Source organism: Felis catus, chromosome A3 (assembly GCF_018350175.1).
Source record: "Felis catus isolate Fca126 chromosome A3, F.catus_Fca126_mat1.0, whole genome shotgun sequence".
Lineage (NCBI taxonomy): Eukaryota > Metazoa > Chordata > Mammalia > Carnivora > Felidae > Felis > Felis catus.
Genome location: NC_058370.1, coordinates 133,421,218 through 133,445,811, shown reverse-complemented (window position 1 = coordinate 133,445,811; position 24,594 = coordinate 133,421,218). Strand labels below are relative to the sequence as shown.

The 24,594-nt window shown below is 39.8% G+C and overlaps 2 protein-coding genes across 2 annotated transcripts in view; both read right to left on the bottom strand.

Moving 5' to 3' along the window:
* YWHAQ (tyrosine 3-monooxygenase/tryptophan 5-monooxygenase activation protein theta) overlaps positions 1-24,594 on the bottom strand; it is a 38,898-nt gene that overhangs the window by 6,029 nt on the left and 8,275 nt on the right. Inside the window, exon 3 of the mRNA XM_003984508.6 lies at positions 181-304. Coding sequence (XP_003984557.1) covers positions 181-304 — 124 coding nt within the window. The remainder of the gene's footprint in view (positions 1-180; positions 305-24,594) is intronic.
* LOC123384631 (copper transport protein ATOX1-like) lies at positions 1,784-6,381 on the bottom strand. The gene has a single exon (XM_045054991.1). The coding sequence runs from the start codon at positions 6,211-6,213 to the stop codon at positions 6,007-6,009; it is 207 nt and encodes a 68-aa protein (XP_044910926.1). The 5' UTR covers positions 6,214-6,381; the 3' UTR covers positions 1,784-6,006.

The following is a 24,594-nucleotide window of genomic DNA, read 5'->3' as shown; positions in this document are numbered from 1 at the left end:
AAAACTAAGGTAACATTATTAATTTTCTTTTACATAGATTCCTAGATTTTTTTTAAGACTCCAAGATTTTTAAAAAGTTAAAGAGGGCCTGGAGATGACATAGTGACTACTGGTACAGGGTCCCATTTATCCTCCTTTCCTTTACATTTTTAGCTTTACCCATAAACCAAACATACTTACGTTTTCGATCATCACCACATGCAACTTCAGCAAGGTACCGGAAGTAATCTCCCTTCATTTTCAGATAGAAGACCTTACTCTCTGGATTAGTTGCATTGGCTATTAAATACTTATCCAACAATTCCTGCAAGAAATAAGATAAAATATTAGGCACTAATATGAGCTCACAACAATATGCACTGGCATCATTACCACAGCAACTACAACCATACCACCTTGGACTTGAAACATGGACTGAGAGCAGGGGTCACAAGGTTGTCATTAGTTGAATGCTTTGGCTCACAGCAAGTCACAGTTTCTTTTTTCTCAAAAAATTTTTTTTTTCAATGTTTATTTATTTTTGGGACAGAGAGAGACAGAGCATGAACGGGGGAGGGGCAGAGAGAGAGGGAGACACAGAATCGGAAACAGGCTCCAGGCTCTGAGCCATCAGCCCAGAGCCTGACGCGGGGCTCGAACTCCCGGACGGCGAGATCGTGACCTGGCTGAAGTCGGACGCTTAACCGACTGCGCCACCCAGGCGCCCCGCAAGTCACAGTTTCTAATAGTAGAGCTAGAGCACATCGAACACTAATTAGAAAGAGCCTGGGGGCACCTGGGTGGCTCAATCAGTTGACCATCAGACTTGGGCTCAGGTCATGACCTTGCAGTCTGTGAGTTCAGAGCCCCACGTCGGGCTCTGTGCTGACAGCTCCGAGCCTGGAGCCTGCTTCGGATTCTGTGTCTCCCTCTCTCCCTGCCCTCCCCCACTCCCACCATCTGTCTCTCTCAAAATAAATAAATAAACTCAAAAGAAAATATTGGGTTGGTAATTAAGTATGTCTTTATTCCCTATTTTACGCAAAGAAATGTACACTTGATCCAATGAGCCAGTGCCTCTCAAACTGAGGAATTTGTACAGGGCATGCCAGAAGAAAAGTCACAGAAGAAGGGCACCTGGCTGGCTCAGTCAGTAGGGCATGCAACTCTTGATTTCAGGGTCATGAGTTCAAGCCCCACACTGGGTGTAGAGATTACTTACAAATAAAATCTTTAAAAAAAAGTCACAGAAGACAAATCGAAATAGAGATCTTTGCGGACTATCAATTTTACTCGATGGTAAGTAATTTAAAAATCTTTTTGCAATAAATATTATGGAGGAGAGTAAAATTCTCATAGAAATTTTAAGACACCAATACCTATACCTCACAGGTTGGTTTTGGGAGTGAAACCAATCAGTGGATGTGAAAGCAATGCGCAGCGCAGTGTCACATGTTAAGCGGTTGGTGTCAGTGGTCAGCCAGCCAGGTATCGCCCTCTTCTGACTCGGTGCAAAGTTTGAGCAGCACTGATCTAGGCAATGTGAAAACTAGTGAAAAAGTTTAAGCAAGAAACAACCACGGTCATCTTTGCATTCTGGAAAAATAGCCACAGATATTATCAGTTAACATTATACAAAAATACCAACTACAAGGGTGCCTTGGTGGCTCAGTCGGTTAAGTGTCCAACTTCGGCTGAAGTCATGAGTATCATGTTCCTGAATTTGAGCCCTGCATTGATCTGTGTCTCCCTCTCTCTCTGCCCCCTCCCTGCTTGCTCCCTCCCTCCCTCCCTCCCCCAAAATAATAAACATTAAAAAAACAAACTACAATACAAAACTGAAGTTTAGAGAAGAATCCAGCTAAGATGGTTTCAAATTAACCTAACTGTATTACTGAAGAAGCAAAAGGTTGTTTACAGTTTAAAAGAAAAAAAAAAAAGGCTAAGAAAAAGTTTAGAAAACGGTTCTAACTGAAGAACTCTCTCACTGTTTATCTAAAAATGGCCTAAACAAAATGCAATGATTACATCCATAACTTATTTTCACGGAAATGAACAGGAAAACATATTTTAAATCCTTAAATTTACTTTTTAAAAGTTTACATAAAAAATATTTAGAAGGGCCTAAAGCTCAGGCAAAATTTTTTATTTTAAAATTACCTAACAAAGCCCCAGGAGTCTATACGTTATAAAACTGGCAAACTGCATAAAAATTGCGGCCAGGAATGAATCAATAGATGTCATTAAGGGCCACACCCAAACACTAGAGGGAACAGTGAAAACGAATGCTGGCTCCCGACCACCAAACTCTTAATTGAGAAAAGATTCAAAAGAGAAGGCTGTAAGAATTTCTTCTGCTCAGCATCACCAATTCAACTTTAATAGCTATTCGCTAACATGAACCTGAGAAACTCTTTCCCAGAATCTTAGAAATTCGTACTACTTTAACTTTTCCCTCTAATACCAATTGTATGTATCACGGACGGCTTTCAATTTAAAAACGATTTTTGGGAAACACCAGATTTTAGGACTTTTGCGTGGAGGGACCGCCGCAAAGAAGCGGACTTGTTTTGAAATCGCAAACTGAACCAGAGCCATCCCTATCTTTAAAGAAAAATTCAACAAGAGTGGATTGTGAGAAGCTGCATCACACAACACAAACACAGTATCGATTCTGTGGGAGCCACAACCTCTGCTTGCACCCAAACTGAGAACTGGAATATAAAATATTCTTCTCCTCCCGAGTGAGTCAGTTAAGACGAGATCACACAGAGGAGCTCCAAAAAGGTGCCAGCTCTGGTGAAGACATTTCGTCACACAAAAAGCTACTCGGTTCCTTTAAGACGTAGTACTCTGTGATGGAACGTGGACTTGGGGCGAGCGAGGACTTGGGGCGAGAAGAGAAAGGCGGTTGTAGCACCGATCCCCCCTCAGTCACGCAGCCAGATGTGGGCGCGCTCATGAGGACGGCTGACCGGCCTCCAAACGATCGGGAAAGCTGCGAACAACTATCGCACTAGTAAGTACACAGCCACTCGTGAGCTAAACTCGTCCTTTCTAAAATTGCCAACTTCGACTGCTAGCTTGCATACAGCCACGACATAACGATCGACAAGGCTGGCTTTTACACAGTCACTTGTACATTACTTCCACCTTGGAGTTTCAGCTAGATATTACGGGTTCTTTGTCAGATGCCACATCACTAGCTCCCTAGGAAGGACGGAAACAACAGGTACAGAATAACTCTGTCTTGCCACATGTTACCAGTAATAGAGATGTATATTTTAGCCCCAAAAGACAGTGGATTCTGCTTCATGTCTTACCAAAATGATCATGGCTATTACCAGGTAGTATCGATACCAGTACTGGGGCACCCGAGTGGCTCGGTCGGTGAAGCATCCAACTCTGGACCTCAGCTCAGGTTATGATCTCACACTTCGTGAAATCAAGCCCCGCATCGGGCTTCGCATGGAGCCCACTTGAGGATTCTCTCTTCGCCCTCATCTGCCCGTCCCCTGCTCACGCTCACCCTCTCAAGATAAATAAATAACTTTTAAAAATACCAGTATTAATTATTAATACCAGACAGAACAAAGGCTATACTTAAAGGTATAAAGTCTAAATGTACAACTTTTATTTAAAAAATTATTTTAAAAACTCAACATGGATCAGAGAGAGAGAACCAAAATGATAAATGGTAAGTACCTGAATAAGAAAATCTTTCCATATAAGGTAACTGGTAAGAAATCAGGAGACAGAAAGAGAATCAGTTTTAACATCTAGGTAGTTAAAAGTTCCTCCGCTGATTTCTCCTGCACATTATTCTTGTCAATTAAGCGGGAGATCCCCTTTGTAACTCTTCGACCTGCAGATTTTATGATCCTGGGAGGCTTGGAGAGCTAAGACAGGGGTTCCTCCAGCACTGACTGTGTGACTTGACGTGGGTAGAAGGCAAATGGTCATTCTTTTTTGAAAATCTGAGAGATCTGTAAAGTCCACGTACTCACTACCCAAAATTACAAGGTGGACTCGTAACCGAGGGCTAAACCAAAGAAACACAAACCTGAGCAAAATCAGAGGAAAATGTTTAAGTTACTACACAGGTCACTTTGAGAGACGCTAAAGGACCTCAGAATAAGCTTAATCTCATAAAGATAGGATGGCAATAAAAATAAAAGGTTGTATCAGAAAAGCTATGGAGAACTGTATAAGAAATGAAATTGTCATGCAATAATATTGATGTAAGTTTAGTATAGCAACTATTCCTCTTCAAGCCCATGTCTTAGAGAAAAGGCTAGGAAGAAAGCAAAACTCTAATACTAATTCTATCCCCAGCAGTGAATTATTTTGGCTTATAATAATCCTACCATCACATCAACAGTTTTTCTAAACAATTCCTTTGGCTTCAATGGTAATATTCCATGGCATTCAACAAACTAAAATAATATGTTTACCTTAAACTCATTTATAAGTGATTCCTGTTTACAGACAAAATAAACTGCTCTTGTCCCTCATCATATAGCTAGCTTATTCTTTATATAAGAAGCTGATTTATTTAGAAGAGTAGGTAACTGATGAAGAGTCATTATCCATATATTTTTATCAGTTTAATCAGCACATACTACCACCAAAACTACATCCATCCATTCAGCAAATAGTCAAATGCTCAACATATGCCAAGCCCCATTCTAAGCACTTTATGTATTATTTACAGCTAAACAAACCATCGTGACAACGAATAAAAGCACACTAAAGTCCAAAAACATGTCCAAGTCATACAATTAAGTGGAGTCACTATCTGAAACCGAAGGTAGTATTTCTAAGCCCTACCCTGTAAAATAAAGGTTAATAATACCCAAAAATACCTAAAAGCATTTGTCCTTATGTTAGATATTTATTACAATTAGTAAAACAAATAATTAACATGGCGTACAGGGCAATATGATTATTTAACAACTGGAACATTTATTGAATGGTAAGAGCTACATTTTTCTGACCTTCCAACCTCAAGTATCATGTAGCACAAAAAAAAAAAAACCCCACTGACACGCACGAAAAATAGTCTCTAGACATTAACGGTCTCCTAATTAGGTTGATTAATCCAAGGCACTGAAATCAAAGTAAAATTTAAGACTCAAGAAGGAAGTCACATTTCATCCAGAAAGAAATTATACACACATAACCACCCTGATTTGGGGTGGCTGAGTGGACCTTTCAGAGGCTGCATGTGATGGGCTGGAATTACAGGATGGGTCCGAGAGAGAGGAAGATAAAGGACCAGGGTAACTTTGGGTTATTTTAGAATGTATGATTTTAGAAATTAGATTCCTTTGTGAAAGTGATTTATGTCATTAGCTCTATGACCTGGTGGCAAATCACAGCTTCTCAAAACTGTTTCTTTATATAATGAGAATATTATGATCCAAAGGCCTTCTCTTCTCAGAAATTACCATTTTAGGGGCGCCTGGGTGGCTGAGATGATTAAACATCTAGATTTCGGCTCAGGTCAGGATCTCACGGTTCATGAGTCCGAGCCCTGCGCTGGGCTCTGTACTGACAGCTGGCTTGGGATTCTCTCTCTCTGCCTCTCCCCTGCTCCCACGTGCTCTCTCACTCTCTCAAAATAAATAAACTTAAAAAAAAAAAAAAATTACCATTCTAAGTATACCAGCTAGGGTTGAATCTCATAAAGGACTTGTTGCCTTAACTAAGGAGGCAATGAATCATCTATAACATGATCCAAGTTAATCATCTATCGCATTATCAATCTATGGAAATATTTTCTACCCTTAATAAAATAAATGCCTTGCACAATTAATTGCCCTTGCACTATTTTTTTTTTAACACTTACAACCAAAGTGGCTCGATTTTATTGCAGGGACGCTAGGGAGGAGCAGGGCAAGTGAGGGTCTCTGTAGGAACTCCTATTGCTGAGTAGACTGCCAGGCCCAGGTCTGTCGGGAAGGCGGGAGAGGATCAGCGGCCTGCCCGCTTTGCTCCATCTTGGGCCCAGGGTCCAGGCCCTCACTACTTGGGGCCGAGGTAGGAAACAGCTTGTCCTGTTTTTCCCAGGGTCTCCAGCAGAAGATCCACACTGTGCTCAGAGTTGACGCAAACCTTCTCGTTAGGCAGGTCAATGCCAAACTCAACTCCTCCCGGCTTGTTGAGCACCCGACTGACTGCACTGGAGCAGCCTTCACAGGTCATGTCCACAAACAACTCGTGTTTCAGCATGACTGTGGATGTGGTGGTAGCGACGCGACGCCTCTGCTGGCTCTCTCCCTTGCACTATTTTTTTTAAAGTTTATTTCTTTATGTTGAGGGAGAGAGAACACACAGGTAGAGGAGGGGAAGAGAGAGAATCCCAAGCAGACTCTGCAATGTCAGCACGGAGTCCAACGTGGGGCCCAATCTCTCGAACTGTGAGATCGTGACATGGGCCAAGACCAAGAGTCAGACACTTAACACTTAATCAGCTGAGCCACCACAGCCCCCACCCCCAGCACGATTTAAAAACGTTATTGATTGGGGCACCTGGGTGACTCAGTCGGTGGAGTGTCTGACCCTTAATTTCAACTCAGGTCATGATCTCAGGGTCATGAGTTTGAGCCCCACGTTGGGCTTCATGCTGAGCATGGAACCTGCCTGGGATTCTCTCTCCCTTTCGCCTTGTCCTTCCCTCACTCACGCTGTCTCTCAAATAAATACAAACTTTAAAAAAAATGTTACTGATTCATAACTGTTAAGTCTTGGAATCTAAGTCTTAAACCCCAGCTCTGGTGCCTAACTAAAAAAATGAAGGAATGAAGTAAAAATTTTCATAGAGGCTAATCACCAATGTGAGGGATCCCACAGGTTAGGCTGTGTGATTTAGCTGACATCACATGGCAGATCAGATCAGTAAGAGCTCAAACTCAAGTTGCAATGCCTATATTCAGGTCCCTACCTTCTTTCCTCAAACCTATATCAAATCCCAAACCTCTACAAATGAACAAAAAAAATTTTTAGTAAATTGTACCAGAGGAGTAGAGTGACCCTATGTCCTGGTTTGCCTGGCTTAAGCCTGCTGTCTCATACAGTTATAATGCTATCTCTTTCATTCTTAAGAAGTACCCCATTTCTGAAGATACCTAATCATCCTGCAGACACCTAGTCATAGCTCAGAGTATTATTTCAATACTAAAAGTTAAGGGATTAAACTTCTTGCCAGACCCTTTAACAATCATACAGAAGGTGCTAAAACTTTTAAGCATGCACTGACAACCGAAGGTGGGGCCATGTAACTAGTTCTTTCTCTGAACTTCTTCTTTTAAACATCACCTATTTGTCAACTGAATAGATGCAAATTTGGACAACCAACTATAAATATCAGCCCCATTAATGACAAAAAATGAAACCAAAGCATCTTTAGTAACAATACTGACCTAAATTTTAGAGCTTTTACTTTAATACTTTTGCCGCTCCCCTCCTCCTCTATTCAATTGTCCTTTCAGATAATAATCCCTTCCATAACTAGTATTTTATGCGTCCCTAACTATCCTAAAATGAAATTAGTAGGTAATATGTCTACACATAATTTTAAAATCTACATTAATATACATTAAGACAAGGGAGAAATAAAAGCAATTTGTAGTAAAACAGTATGTATTTCCCTATGTAAATGTTTATACGCCTAAAGTGTAAAGCATAACACAGCCAGATGTTTGCCTCTAAGAAATCACCATGAATATGAGAACCTTCAGATACAGACTTCCACAGTCTGTACAAGTATCACTAACAGTCTAACCAGTCATCACAAACAAAATAAAGTAAAATCTTCTCTCGACTTTTACATAGTAGTTGCATTCTTGGTTAATTTTGTATACATTAAAACCATGGGGGGGGGGGAACCCTTTGTGTTTAACTAGTTAATAAAACAAAATTAGGTCTTAGCCTCAGATAATTGTAAGACAATTTTCTACCTAAATGAGTGAGCAGCTGGACATTCATTACCCAAGACTGTATGTCTATGTACTAAGGGAGGTCTAGTGTCACTGAGCTCTGTTCACTCAATGTGCTGCCTTCCCTACACTTGTTCAGAAACAATGAGTGAGTCAATGGTGTGTGTGTGTGTGTGTGTGTGTGTGTGTGTGTGTGTGTGTGTATATATATATATATATATATATATATATATATATATATATAATAGCCCTATGGGAGCTCATATAAGGAAATAACTACTCTGTTAAGCAACTGGAAGTTTTTCTTTTTTATTTATTTTTCAAATGTTTATTTATTTTTGAGAGAGAGAGACAGAGCCTTGAGTAGCGGAAGGGCAGAGACAGAGGGAGACACAGAATCCAAAGCAGGCTGAGCTGTCAGCACAGAGCCCAACACCAGGCTCGAACTCACGAACCCTGAGATCATGACCTGAGCCGAAGCCGGATGCTTAACCAACTGAGCCACCCAGGTGTCCCTACAAGTTTTTCTTGAGGTATCAAGTGACCCGTGTCTTAAAGGGTAAATACAATTTTACAAAAATAGGCAGAAAGCATGGGGGAAGAAGGCACTGTGAAGGAAGGAGTCTGTGGCACAAAGGTACAATTGCACAAATAGGTGGAAAGTACTGAAGGTGGCAATCTTTTCAAAAGAAAAATACAAAAAACTCCCAAATCACAAGAACATTTTTAAAAGGCACCAAATTTCATAATATCCATCATGAATTACGTTCAAACGCCTCAATGGAATGAGTGCTAGATTGATAATCTGGTTCTAGAGTCTGCATCTAGAGCAAGTTCCTTAATTTCATTTCCTCTTCTATAAAATAGGCAAAATAACTACTAGGTATGTACCCAGTGGGTACAAAAATACTGACTCAAAGGGGCACAAGCAGCCCAATGTTTACAGCAGCATTATCAACAATAGCCAAACTATGGAAGAAGCCCAAATGTCCATCGACTGATGAGTGGATAAAGAGGTGGTAGATATAAATATAGATGCAGATACACACACACACACACACTCTAATATTACCCAGCCATCAAAAAGAATGAAATCTTGCCATTTGCAATGACACGGATGGAACTAAAGTATACTATGCTAAGTGAAACTCAGAGAAAGAGAAATACCATATGATTTCACTCATATGTAGAATTTAAGAAACAAAACAGATAAAGGGGAAGGAGGAAAAAAAACAGAGGAAGGCAAATCATAAGAGACTCAACTATAGAGAACTGAGGGTTGCTGGAGGGGTGTTTTGGGGGGGTGGTGGGCTAAATGGATGATGGGCATTAAGGAGGTCACTTGTGATGAGCACTGGGTGTTATATGTAAGTGATAAATCACTAAACTCTACTCCTAAAACCAGTATTACACTATACGTTAACTAACTAGAATTGAAATCTGAAACAAAAGCCTAGGTGAAATAAAAATAAAATAAACAAAATATTCACTAAGTTTTAATAACCTATGCTATTATTAAGGCATTAAATCAAAGAGCAATCCGTTAAGCAGGTCGACCTCTAGATAAAAACGTTTTCTTGCCATTTTTCATTCATAAAATTCTGCATATGGCATGTTAAGCATGTAGCACAGTGCCTATCACACAGTGAGACTCATTCCTTGTCCAATGAGCCCAGGCCATAGCACAGAAGCATGCTGAACAGGTGCAAGAGCAACAGGATTTTGCGCACAGGACTACCTTAAAACGGTGCAGTGCGCACTTCTTTTTCTAATTCTTTATTTTCATCAAAGTAATAACTGCAAGAGTTAACCACCCTCTGTTATTCCTACAGAAAAATAATAGTCTTGCTATGCTGTTATTTCACGGTTTTGCTCCTTCAAGGAAACCTTTTTTTTTTTTTTTTTTTTAATCATGACCTCATACTAGTATCTCCAATTCAAATCAACACCACAGGATTCTTCCTTATTTGTATCTTCTCTTCACACACAAGACGACTCTGGTTGCCATTAAAATAAGAGGGAATGCATGTACATCCCAGAAAATTCAAAAATGCTAAAGTTTCTCTCCCTCCCCTGGGTTCTTAGCCATCCGGTTCTTTCCTTCCTCCAGTTTCTTATACATTCTTCCAGATATTTTTTACACATTTAAAATCCATGTTCCCCACCCCGCTCATATCACCACACTACACACTATTCTGTACCCTGTTTTTATCTCCATATAATCCCTCTGAGATCATTCCATATCCATATATTTAAAACTGCACAGTAGTACACTAAAGGGGCATACTATAAATGTTTAAATACTCTCCACTGATGAACATTTAAATTGCTTCAAATCTCTGGATATTTCCAACAGTGCACAAAATGTACACTTGATCCTTAGGATAAATTGTTAAACTGTCCTCCCTGGAGGTGATTCCAATTTATTTAAAAAAAAAAAAATTTTTTTTTTAAATCTTTATTTTTTGAGAGAGAGGGAGACACAGAATCCGAAGCAAGCTCCAGGTTCTGAGCTGTCACCACAGAGCCTGACACGGGGCTCAAATTCATGGACTTCGAGATGATGACTGGAGCACAAGTCGGATGCTTAACTGACTGAGCCACCCAGGTGATTTCAATTATTTATAATCTCACTAGCAATGTTATTAATGTTTCTATCTCTCAATATCCTCTGAACCCAGGGAATATTCTTTTTTCTCTTTTCCAATCTAGTAAGGGGAGAATAGATTATTATGCTTCTGTTTGCAGTTTTCTTGATCATAAATGAAGTAAATAGTTGTGTAACCTTTTCTATTAACACTCTATTTGTGTCCTTTGCCATCTTCCTGACTTGTAAGAACTCTTCATACGTTAATGGATTCACTTCCCAGATGTATCTCATTTAAGTTTCATGTATTTAAAGACTGGCAATTAAATGGCATTTATTCATATTTTCTATTACATTAAGTCATATATAATATAACCAAAATACTTCACAGTATGAGAAGTCCAAGTTAACGTGACTATTCAATTTTAGCCCAAATAAAATATAAGGACAGAAGATTTTTAACTGAAATACAAGTCTGAATGTGTGTTTAATGTACTGTCTACTGACCACATGAAACGGTTACACATTTTAAATGTTACTTGCAGAGCAGTACCGCAGATTAAAATACACACACACACACACACACACACACACACACACACACACTCATGCACTCTTAGTATGGTGGAGTGGAGTACTTAAGAAATCTCTGACTCACCACCTTAAAATAGATGGGCAGAAAAGGCTCTGATTCTGGCAATACAGTGAGACTGAACAGACTTTCCCTTCTAAAAATAATCAAAACGCTAAATAGAAGCAAATAAAATAGAAAAACTACAAGAGCTCCAAAAGAAAAAAGGAGGCATCGAAATGCTGGATAAGATGAAACTAAGAGCAAAAAGTCAAGGTTTGTAACGCAAGGAGAGTGGTGTGTGCCAGAACTGGGGACCCTAGAAAAACCTATCAATGCTGAAAGGTGGCAAGAAAGCTATTTCCTGGGGTTTTCTGGCAGGTGGGTGCAGTGTCCCATAAAACACTGAAACTCAAACCCACGTTCTGTGCAGGTGCTATTTATTTAGCTTTTTATTTCATACACAATGTGTGAATCCACGAGCTGAAGCTCATTTTTCTGTGCCCAGAAGAAACAAATCCCCAAAAGCACTGACTGTGTAAAGCTACTTCTACAAATGCAAGGCACAGCCACAAGTTCCATGGAAAAAGCTACATCCATATTATTACAAACAACAGGGGTTCCTGGGTGGCTCAGTCGGTTAAGTGTCTGATTTCGGCCCAGGTCATGATCTCAGGGTCCGTGAGTTTGAGCCCCGCGTCGGGCTCTGGGCTGACAGCTCAGAGCCTGGAGCCTGTTTCAGATTCTGTGTCTCCCTCTCTCTCTGACCCTCCCCCCTTCATGCTCTGTCTCTCTGTCTCTCAAAAATAAATAAACGTTAAAAACAACAACAACAAAGCTACTCAAGGGACAGATCCACTCTACGGGATCAACACGCAAACAAGGGATGGTTAGAACCCGAAGAACTTAAAAAAACGACAGTGTGTAATAAAACATAAAGTAAGTATGATAAATATTTATTTAGAAAGAGAACATGTGCATGTGTGACAGCAGGAGAGGGGCAGAAAAGAGGGGGGCAGAGGATCTGAAGCAGGCTCTGTGCTGCTGACAGCAGAGAGCCCAACGAGGGGCTTGAACTCACAAACCATAAGATCATGACCTGAGCCAAAGTCAGAAGCCTCATCGACTGAGCCACCGAGGCGCCCCTAAAATAAGTATGTTAAAAATGATTCAAGACCTACATTTTAATAGTTATGGATCAAACAGATGATGCCCAGGACTAGCTTCAAATGGAGGCAGAGGAGTGTTTCTGGTGGGGATATAAACAAAACAGAATTCCTAATTGTTAAAGCTGGGAAATGGGTTATTACAACATTCTCTTTATCTTTGTAGAAGTTTGACACTTTCACTTGATTCAAATAAGCAAAAATATTTTTTTTAAAAAGGGGGGAGGCAACAGAAGCTAGGAGGAAGAACAGGATACAGTAAATTAAGAAAAGGCAGCCTGGAAGTGAGGGAAGAGGGGGAAAGGTTTTTAGAATTAAAAAAGAGAGAAAATTAGGAAAACGGAAGGCTTACTTTAAGAAACTAATCAAAGCAGAGGGCAAATAACTACCAAGATGAAAAAAATTATGGATAAGTCTATAGATGCAAGTAGAATTCTACAGAGATGCCTAAAAAATGATGTTTAAGAGAACATGTGATACGAATTCCAGAGAAGGGAAAGAATGAAGAAGAGATGCTATTCAGAAATAAGGCTGAGACTCTCCCAGTTATAATATAAAAGACACCATCTTCAGAGTAGGAAAGTACACTGAACCCAAGCAAGATAAAATAAACATAAATTCATACCTAGACCAGCACGGTAAGATGAAGAATGCCAAAGACAAGAAAATTCTTAGAAGCAACCAGAGAAAGGACACGTTACCTATCAAGGAAGAAACAACAATATGACCGACAGGCTGATTTTTCATCAGAAAACAATCAAGTATCTTCCAAGTGCTGAGAAAAACAACTGTCAGTCAGAATTCCTCAACCAATTAAAGTACCATATAAAAGCAGGCACAAAATAAATGATCTATCAAAGAGAGAAGTTCCCACTCAGACCTTTACTGAAAAAACCCTTTTGGAGTGGGAAGGAAGAAATAATGGAATAAAAGAGAAGTCACCAGTTAGAATAATTACAGTAACTGAAATTTCAAGTAACTGAAAAATTCTTGGTCTTAATCTGTGAAGTTTCCACTTTCCTAAAACCGTAACAACAGAAAATTATTACAACACGTTGAATAGCAATACATGTGTGACACCTCATGTTCGCAGAGGGTTGTATTGGATTATTTAGAAATACAGAACTTCTTTTGTACTTAGCATGTGCAAAGAACTGAGTTGGTTATAAAAAGGACATGTGTCTCCCAACCCTCTTTTAGAGGATTATCTACCTTTTCTTAGAAGTTTACTTATTTATTTGGGGGGGTGGGGGAGGGGCAGAGAGAGAGAGAAAGAGAGAATCCCAAGCAGGTTCTGTGCTGTCAGCACAGAGCCCAAGGCTCCATCTCACGTGAGATCATGACCTGAACTGAAATCAAGAGTCAAGAGCAGGAGGCTTAAACAACTGAGCCACCCAGGAGCCCCTACATTTTTAAGTACGGTTATCTTTTTTTTCAACAAGTGTCTGCCTTTTTGACTACACTTTCTAAAATCTGACAAGTATTAATTTGCTACCAGGAAGAAAGGTTTCATTAGAATAATCAAAGATCTCAAATATCTCAATAGCTCACTACCATTTTAAGGTAACTGACAAGGTGTGGGTTCATTTGAGGTATTTATTGGCATGATTTTAACCAACATCTACATGCTAATGACCTACAGATTTGCCCTTTACCTATTTGGGCAATTAACGTTTCCACTTCTAAACCTGTCTATTCACCTGTGAAACAGAGTTAATGCCAATCTCTATTACTCCACTGGGTTGTCATGAAGATTAAGTGAGTTCATGCAAATTGATCCAGAACACTATGTGACACATAAGCCTCAATGACCATGTATGACCACACGTATTTTTCTCTCACAACCAGACTGAGCGAGTGCTCCTACGCACACATGCGCACGCACACACACAAGGCCTTTGAGACTTTAAACTTTACACGTTAAAAAAAAAATTAAATTTGCCTTGCTAACACAGTCTACTGTTGATTCTCTTCCCCTATTCAATTTTCTTAGCAAAAGCACCTGGTTGCCCTAGTTAGAAACCTGGGTGTCATCCTAATGCTTCCTTTGGCCTTACTCCCCAGGCCCTCTGGTATTTCGTCACCTAAACTCATGGATGTAATTTTACCTCAGTCAAGACTTCATTTGGAAACCTCAGACCAATAAGCATTGTATACTTTGGGAACATATATCTCCCTCTCCTTAACTATACACCACCGAAGGCTTTATTTTGTCTAGATTTGATACGAAACTTTGTATAGCAAATTAATAAAAATGCAAAACGCCTGTAATCTGACAGTATGTAAAATAAATATATTTTAAAAATAAGGAGGAGTCGATCAGAAAGAACAGAGAGAGACATGGACACAGAAAAGGGACAGACACGGAAGAAAACAATCCAATATAGTGCCTAAGGAGTGTGAATTATAGTCCATCAACCCACTGACAAACCCATGCCCTGCCGTGGAGACGATGGCCATTATACACCTGAGCAGCCACGGAACTCATCAGGAGGCCACATTTACTAAGCAACTTCCTGACGATGACTTGATTCCTACGTGAGTCTATCTGCCCACTGAAAGAGAACACACTGGTCATGCCAATACAAGTACTGCAATCTTTGTGCCAGTTACTCCTCACTGTAAACGAATAATGCTCTTGGTTTTTTTCTTTTAAGTGTATTTATTTTGAGAGAGAACAAGCAACTGGGGGAGGAGCATAGAGGGAGGGAGGGAGGGAGAGTGACTCCCAAGCAGGCTCCTCACTGTCAGTGCAGAGCCCCACTCAGGGCTCAAACCCACAAACCATGAGATCATCGTGACGTGAGCTGAAGCCGGACACTTAGCTGACGGAGCCACCCAGGCACCCCAATGTTCTTGGTTTTATACACCAATCACATTGAACTTGATTGGTGTGGATCTATCCCTGAAGTGTGTTTGAGTCCACAAAGCTAAAGGCCATACTCTGAAGTGCACTAAACTCAGGGAGGTAAGGCAACCAACTCCTTCTACCAGCCCATCCACACTCCCAACTTCTCTGTAGTGTTATATGGTTGAGCGTCCTCATACATTTATAAACATGAGTTTCTACTAGACCTCAAAATGTCCTAAACAGAAGTAAATGTCTTTCCAAACCTGTTACTATACTTACAGTCCTTATTTCCACTCATTATTCCACCATCCTCCTCCCCCTCCTAGCCACCCAGGTCCAGGTCCATCAGCACTGCCCTTGACTTTCACTCTGCTTTTCTCATCCTACCACCAGCTGTCAAGCCCTCTCTGCGTCTACATGTTGATCTTCTCAAGCCTCATTCCTATTTCTATCATCCAAGTTAACCGTATCATTTCACCTCAACTAATCCAATCACCTAACTGATCTATCAGGCTTTAGGGCTGTCTTTCTCTAATCCATTTTACAGCCTGCTGCCAGATTAACCTTAAATTCCATTCTGGGTATATTAATAATCCCTTGCTCAAAAATCCCAATGGCCTGCTGAAGAAAGAATAAATTTATAGCCTAGCACTCACCATCCTCCAGAATAAGACTCTAACCTATAGATTTCAACTAATATAATGGTAAAGAGATACTGAACCTCTCAGCAGCAGGGTGAGCTGAGGGGGAGGGGGGGAATCCATTTTCCCCAGTGTGTCGTATAAAGATGGTTTTTCTGTGTACCATAACACAAGAACATTTGGGAAGCACTGTCCTGACTGAGGCCCAACCTTATTTCTATGATTACCATTCCTGCAACAGCAGGAAGAGCAAGCACCGAGCAATAATGAGGCACCTCCCATGTACCTGAAGCCAAACATATCGGCACTAATTATGTTAGAAGCTGGTAACACGGCAGGTACTGGGGAGAAAGTGAAAAAGCAAACACCAAGTAATCTCCAGCACTAGTGACAAGGTACTTGGGTCCATGAACACAGTCTTCCAAACCAAAGCACCTATACCAAGGCTGGATGCAGCAGGTGTCAGAGTAACTAGTCATTAAGATCATCTAACTATCGCCTTTTGTTGATTTCTGTGCTCACCAAGCAATTTCCTAATGCTGAATTTGGTTTCTCCTGTGAACTGGTCTGTAGGCAATTAACATTATTCTCTGATCGATTTACAGTTTTTGCAGTTCCACTCTCAGACTGCCAACAAATGAGACATGGAGCCCAAAAGGCCAAGGGGACAAACCCTGGGCCATCAATGTCCACTATGCTTTTACTCATCTGGTGCCCCTGCCAAACAAACTCTTCCTTATCCTGATTTTGGTGGCAGTGGGGAATCCTTGCAAAACTGTTATTGGGCCATCATAGCAACAGTTACTATTTATTAAAAGTCATACAAACCCAGGGCATTCATGAATGCGCACATGCATTCTTGGGAGAAAGAGCTGACTGTAGTGTTAAACTAAAATCCAACTGTATTCAAACTTTTGAAACATAATTCTAAAAGTAACAGACCTAAAATCCAACACTGGCTGAGATATTTGTCAAACTAAGAAATCAAAATAATATGATTTCCGTCATGACCAATTGTTCTCATAGAGAACTAATATGGATTCTTCAGACCCAAAGGGATATGTGTCACTATAGTTATAATAAAAGCAAAAAGTAAGCCAGAGTGGTCCAAGCAGTCAAGCAGTTGATTATTTTTGTGGGCAAAAGAAAATAGGGAGCTAGAAACCAGAGAATAAGCAGGCAAGGGGAAAGGCAGGAAAAAAAAACCCAGAGCTCGCAATAAAAAGAAAAAAACTTTACCTATCTTTCTGCCCCAAATATTTTAAATTCTTTCTCCTGGTCCATCAGGTCTCCAGCCACCACCATCCCGTGTATGAGGAAAAATGATTACCAATGACAGTAGTCTTGCTATCAACACCTGCTACAGCACAGTGGTGCTTTTTTTAGGGGCCAAGATGGCCTTTTTATGAACACAGTGCACCTCCTCTGCTCCCCTAAACAATTAGTACTTTAGAAAACCCCAAACCAATAAAATGTTCTTGTAGAAGAATGTTCATCCTATCTTCTAACTCACCTACACAGCTGTCACCACTATGGTGGTGAAGACACGTAACCAAGTTTTAGCCTCTAACAAATGTTGGGATGTGTGTGAACTGCCATGTGCGCATAGCAAAGAAAACGCACAGTCTTTGTACTTCGCTTCACACAAAGCAGCAGAGCCAATCCACATGTTAGAAACAAATGTAATGCCCAGTCCTTCATCTCTGACCTGTCTGCTGTTTCCTCACATTTTAGCAGCTGGATGCTGAGCTGCCTTAACAGGAATGGTATACCTTCTGTTCAAAGATTCTCAACTCTCTGGCCAAGACATACAGGTTTGGAATGACAGTTTAATACATCCAGCTGGTAGTACTAATACTACTTTCCAAATGTGTCAATCTGCATAAGAAACAATGACACATACACAACCACAACTTACCAACATTTAAATATCAGTGCTACTAAAAGAACCAAGGCTAATACCAACGTCTATACTTCCTTCCCCTTAGAAAACTATGCAATTTACTGATATGAAACTACTCTAGCCACTGATTTGCAAATGAAAAGAAAAATGATAGTGAGAAACAAGAGGTTTCCTTAAAAGGAATACCAAAACAGGGGCGCCTGGGTGGCTCAATCGGTTAAGCGTCCGACTTCAGCCCAGGTCATCTCACAGTTTGTGAGTTCGAGCCCTGTGTCGGGCTCTGTGCTGACAGCTTGGAACCTGGAGCCTGCTTCGGATTCTGTGTCTCCCTCTCACTCTCTGCATCTCCCCAGCTCATGCTCACACTCTATCTCTGTCAAAAATAAATAAACTTAAAAAAAAAAAAAAAAAGGAATACCAAAACAAAACAGGAAGTCAAATCTTAAGTTTGGTACTGACAGACATCTTGATCTCTAATACAAAGCATGTTCTAGTAATTAAAATCAGGTCAAAACTGCCTTGCTAGCTTAGTATATGGGTCAAGTTTTGAGATTTCCTAGGAAAACTACTAAAAATAGTTCATAGCTTATACTATTGAAGACACCGGTGTACTTTTATACAAACTTTGCCTTTTTTTTTTTTTTTAAGTTTATTTATTTTGAGAGGGAGAGCACAGGAGGGGCAGACGGGGAAGGGGGAGGGAGGAGGGGGGGTGGAGAGAGAGGGAGAATTCCAAGCAGGCTCCATGCTGACAGTGCACTCAATCCTAATGCGGGGTTCAATCCTGCAAACCATGAGATCATGACTTGAGCCGAATTCAAGTGTGAGATGCTCAAGAGGCTTAACCACCCAGGCACCCCATGAACTCTGTCTTTTGTAAGTCTATGACAAGCTGGACTAAGCCATTTCTAAAGCACAGAAATTATATAATTATTTGTAGACTAATTTTCCCATCAACAGCTAACCCGTGCCACATGCATTTATCTCTGCTGCTATATTATATACAGTGCTCCCATCTATCAGATAGCTGTCATAGGGTACAAAGGGAAGAAGAGAGTCAACAGGAATTTAAGAGACTGTGGTAAGGAAATTATTCTACATTTGGAACTAAATTTATGCAGGTTACCGATTATATTCTACTGAACTACTGGGTACAGCACAAAACAATAACCTTGAAAAATAAAGTAGTGCTTAGTAAAATAGAGAGGAAAAAAAAAAGATGAAGTCTTTATTCTTACATACCCTTATAGCTTGCCAATACTGATCTGAACTGGTTACAATTTATTTTGGGGGCAGCCACAAGAAGAAGGCAGGACACAGGTAAACTCCAGACACTACCTACGGAATTGGGCCCCATCACTAGGCCTAGTGAGAAAGAAAAGGTTACGTAAATGTGATAACACATTCCTACACAGGGGAGAGCATGAGAGCCAGAGTAAGAAAGTTCACAATACAGGAGAACAGGAAAGTAGTTCCATGTAGCCGGAGCACAGAGGGAAGGAGTGAGAAAGAAAAACTGGAAGGTCTCCTAAGTCCCATTAAGGAAAATGGACTTCTTTTAACATGGTAATAGTTGAATATCTTACCAATCGGTAATTACTTCCTTCCCCGACTCTTTTTAAACAGAAGGATGTATCAAAAGAGATAAATGGGAGCTGCTCTCGTTGAAGAGCATGGTTGTGTAAAGCCCCAATTCTCCCCACTTCCAGACAAAAGAGAACCCAGAGAAAGGAGAGATGACCTCAGATGAACGTGGTCTGTAAAGGAAGGCTTTATGATAAAAGGCAGTGGACAACAGGAAGAGTACTTTTCTATGAAAGTTGAATTTGAGTTCACAGCTAACTGGCTATGTAAGTATGTAAATTAATATGCTTCAGTTTTCCTACAGGTAAACATATGTCTCACCTATCCGTAACTGCACATGGAGTAGTGCAAGGAAACAGATCTGAAAGTATTATAAACAATAATTTGTAACTGACTATGGAATGCGTGCAGGGGCACCTAAATTATCTTGCAGGGTAGGTGTGATTTCAACATACAAAAATGGTAGAGGGAAAGCTTTACAAGTGAGTGAGAACAGCAGTAAGTAGAGGGACGGAAACAAACTATGGAGTACTTTGGGTAAACAATTTGGCTCAAGTTCAAGGACGGAGTAGTCACAAGTTTTCCTTAAGTGAACTTTTATGCCAAACCATTTCTGACCATTTTTTCCTTAAGTTGAGAATTTCAAACCAAGGGTATATTAATTATTCAAAACTCTTAAGTACTAAGACCTGAAGGCAAGCACTATGTAGTCACAAAAACTGGAAGCCACCTCATGTCCAGCACCAGGTTACCAGTCAAATTACGTACGGTAATGCTCACAATAAAGTAACATAGAACTATCAAAAGTTACAAAATCTATGTATACTGACATGAATTTATCTCCGAGATATGCTTGCACAGGTATAAAATTACCTCCGGACGCATACTGGTAATAGTTATTGCGTCTGAGAGAAGATATACTTTTCACTGTATACCCTTTTACGTAAGAACTGAATTTTTAACCATCTATTTGTATTATTTGTAAATAAAAAAAATCAACAAATTAAAAAAAAAAAGGATTAACTAGCATTTCAACAAATGGTGCCAGGCAACTGAACAACCACATGAAAAGAAATGAAGGTTGGACCCCTTCCTCCCACCATATACAAAAATACAAAAATTAACTCAAATGGACCAAAACCCTCAATGTAACACCTAAGATACTTTAAGTCTTAGGTGAAAAGTGTACATCTTCATGACGTTGGATTAGGCAATGGTTCCTTACATATTACACCAAGAGCACAAGCAACCTAAGAAAAAAAAAAGAAATTGGACTTCATCAGAATTACCAACTTTTGTGTTTCAAAGGACACTATCAAGCAAGTAAATGACAACCTAAAACATGGGAGAATATATTTGTAAATCCTGTAACTGATAAAAGCACAGTATCCACAATATATAAAGTAATATTACAACTTAACAAAGACAACCCAATTAAAACATGAGCAAAGACTTGGAACTGCCAATTCTCCCAAAGATACACAAATGGCCAGTGAGCACATGAAAATATATACAACATCCATTAATCATCTGGAAAATGTAAATCAAAAGCACAGGGAGATACTGCTTCACACCCACTAGCATTGCTGGTGAGGATGCAGATTCCACGATGGTGGAAGTTTAAGATGGTGCAGCCGCTCAGGCACTCTTGTAGTTCCCCAAATGCGTAAAAAGCATTAGCACATGACCCAGGTATATACAAGAGAAATGAAAACATGTTCACACAAAAACGTGTACATGAATGTTCACAGTAGCATTATTTGAAGTCGTCAAATTTGGAAGGAATCCAAATATCCACAGACAGATAATGGGATAAAAATGTAGTATATTCATACAATGGTATATTATTCAGCCATAAAAAGGCATGGCTAAGTCTTTAGCCTTTAAGACATTATGCTATGTGAAAGAAGTCAGACACAAAAGGCCTCAGAGTGTATGATTCCAGTTATATGATAAAATGGCCAAAATAGGCAAATCTACAGAAATACAAAGTAAATTAGGGGCGCCTGGGTGGCTCAGTCGGTGGAGCATCTGACTTCGGCTCAGGTCATGATCTCCAGGTTTGTGAGATCGAGCCCCGCGTCAGGCTCTGTGCTGACAACTCAGAGCCTGGAACCTGCTTCGGATTCTGTGTCTCCCTCTCTCTCTGTCCCTCCCCTGCTCATGCTCTGTCTCTTTGTCAAAAATAAATAAACATTAAAAAAATTAAAAAAAAAAAAAAAGAATTACAAAGTAAATTAGTAGTTCTCAGGAGCTGGGGGAAAGGAAGATGGGGAGTAACTGTTAACAGGCATAGTTTTTCTTTTTGTGATGATGAAAATGTTCCAAAATTACAGTAGTGGCATTGCACAACTTTGTGAATACGCTAAAAACTGCGGAATCATATACTTTAGGCGAATTTTACAGTATTTGAATTATACATACATACATACGTACATACACACACACACACACACACACACTTTTAATTATTTTTTTAAAAGTAAGCTCTACACCCAACGTGGGGCTTGTACTCCCGACCCCACGATCAAGAGTTGCATGCTCTACCAACTGGGCCAGCCAGGCACTCCACTCTGCCGTATTTAAATACAGCAATAAAGATAAAAAATAGTGACAAGAAATAAAATAATAAAAAATGCCATTTTCTTAATTATAGTCTAATCTCTGTGCAAAATAAATGAAATGCCCTTAGATAAAAGAAATTTGCCGAATAAACACCGCCTTTTAAATATCTTCTTTCCTCTTAAACTTAGCCATTGAGCCCAGCCAATGCACACTCCTCTGCTTCTTTCCCTCATCTACCCAAGTTGTTACTCTCTTGATCATTTCTCTAATTATATGGTTCCCAAGTTTTTTCTACCTCAAATATCTTGGCAGGTATGGGAAAGGAGGAAGAAATAAAAATCTTCTGGGGACCATCAGTAGTTTGATAAATGCTCTCATCTCAATTTGAAGTCACTTCAACATACTACACCATTTCCCATTTCAAATGTCGGTCCTTGGATGTTTATTATACTTACAAGATTAAATACAGTAAAAGCTAAATTACATTAAAAATAACTTTCACATAACAATGATATTAATGGGACATTCAATCCTGCCAAACTCTAAGTTTTTGACATCACCAAGATGGTCTCTGTAACCAGCCTCCAAATAATCTAGAGTATTTTCTGATTAAAAGATGCATAAACCCTTACTGTAACCTTTCCAACCTCTTCACTAGTCTATCAGAATTATGAGAAGACAGCACAAGCACTGAAGGTCTAAAAAATATACTGCTCAATACGTGGAAATAATACCAGGCAGAAAGGTCAAAACACCATTTATGTATGTGTGTTAACGGCAGGGCTCTAATACTATAGTTCTTAAAGAGCAAAACTTTTCTGAGCTATGTTCAAGTAATGGCTTGGACCGAGCAAAACAAGAGGCGAAGTGAGAGTACTAATTCTAAAGGACTTAACGCCGGCCAAGAGTAACCTGACCAGTAAAAAGTGTGATGTGAACATCAGTATCACACTCTTAAGTATTCAGAAGTATTTTCATGTACCTTCTCACTTAATTCCCAGTTACCCTGACATTTATAAACAGCAATCTAAGCTTGCCCTTTAAGAACAAAGCACTTACATTAAATTTCCAGAAATCCTCACAGTCACGTTCTCACCACCTGCACCACTGTTTCCCCATTTCTGCAAGTAAAGCCTACGCAAACATACAGGAGAGACAATGTTCACGGTCACTAAAGTAAGGAATAGTTACGACACACACTTAGTACCACATTATGCCAAACCCAGCTAGAGTAAATGGTCCAGAGGATGAAGAGATCATGGAATACAGCTCATGTAGATAGAAAAAAATGTAAAATGGATTGGGAAGATCTGTGTGAAAGACAATGGTTTTTTTTGAGATGCTTGGACCATGCTGGTTCACAACTAACCTGTCTTCAAAAGCTGTGTAGCTTCTTCTTCTTTTTTTTTTTTTTTTAAAGTTTATTTATTTTGAGAAAGAGAGAGAATGAGCTAGGAAGCACAGAGAGAAAGGAGGACAGAGTATCCAAAGCGGGCTCTATGCTGACAGCAGAGAACCCAATGGGGGCTCAAACTGAGGAACCGTGAGATCGTGACCTAAGCCGAAATCGGACACTTAACCAACTGAGCCCCCCCAAGCACCCCAAAGCCGTGTAACTTTCAAAGCTAAATGCAAGCAACTCCAAAAGATCATTATCTACATATTTCATTAATGCCAACTCTGCTTTTGGGTTGAGAGATCAGAGCGAAGACAGAGATTATATTAACCTTACATTAACATTCTCAATATAAGGAAGCAGAAGCCATTCCAAAATACCAGTTCTTCCATTTTTCAGGAATTAATATGGACTCAACTACTCAGAAAAGTGCTCAATCACTCATCACAATGACGACTAGCAAGTTTGAAGGCAGAATCCCCCCAGAGTAGCAATTTTCAAAGTGTGATCTGGGGACCTCTAGGAGTCTCTCTTGCACTCTGGGGAGAAGGCACAAAGTCAAACCATTTTCACAATACTAAGATGCTATTTGCTTTCTCACCGTCACTCTTAAATGAGTGTTTTCTAGAAGCTACAAGAGATGGGACATTACAATAGAACGTAAAGCAATGCCACTATTTACTTTTCTTTTTAGAAGTTATTATTCCACTTATATGTGGTATCTAAAGTAGTCAAATTTACAGATGGAAAGAATGGTGGTTGCCAGAAGGGAAGAACAGGGAATTCAGTTGGAAAAGATGAAAAAATTCTGGGGATGGCTGGTGGTGCGGTTGCACAACGTACACGTACTTCATGCCCTAGAACGGTACACTTAAAATAGTAAATTTTATGTTATATATATTTTACCACAATCTTAAAAACCACACATTGTATTAACTAAGAGGCTTATTATTCCAAATGCATTCTAAACAATTACTTTTAATTTCTAATAATGTAAACATCTATAGGTAATAATTTCCACAAAAGCTTTTGGGTTCCACAATGTGTTTAGGTTGCAAAGGTGTCCAGAGTCCAAGAAGTCTGAAAACCACTGCCCTAGAGGTAGGTGTGGTTGTCCTGGCTGGTAGAGCATGCAACTCTTGATCTTGGGGTTGTGAGTTTGAGCCCACGTTGGGCAAAGAGTTTACTTAAAAACAAACAAAGAAACCTACAAGCCCTAGAGTATCAGTCAATTATGTAAATCTTCCACTGGACCCCATAACTCCAATCTAATTAACACTCATCACCAAATAAAAACAAACCCTTTGGTGCCAAGTCCATCGGTCCGTTTCTCTGAGGTAGGTATCAATACCTTTCTATATATGCTCGTATCTTGACATCAGTAAGACCTAGGTTTCACTGTTTTTTCTTG

What these genes read in the sequence shown, in the direction of transcription:
- LOC123384631 (XM_045054991.1), bottom strand. Translation starts at nt 6,213, where the DNA reads ATGCTGAAACACGAGTTGTTTGTGGACATGACCTGTGAAGGCTGCTCC.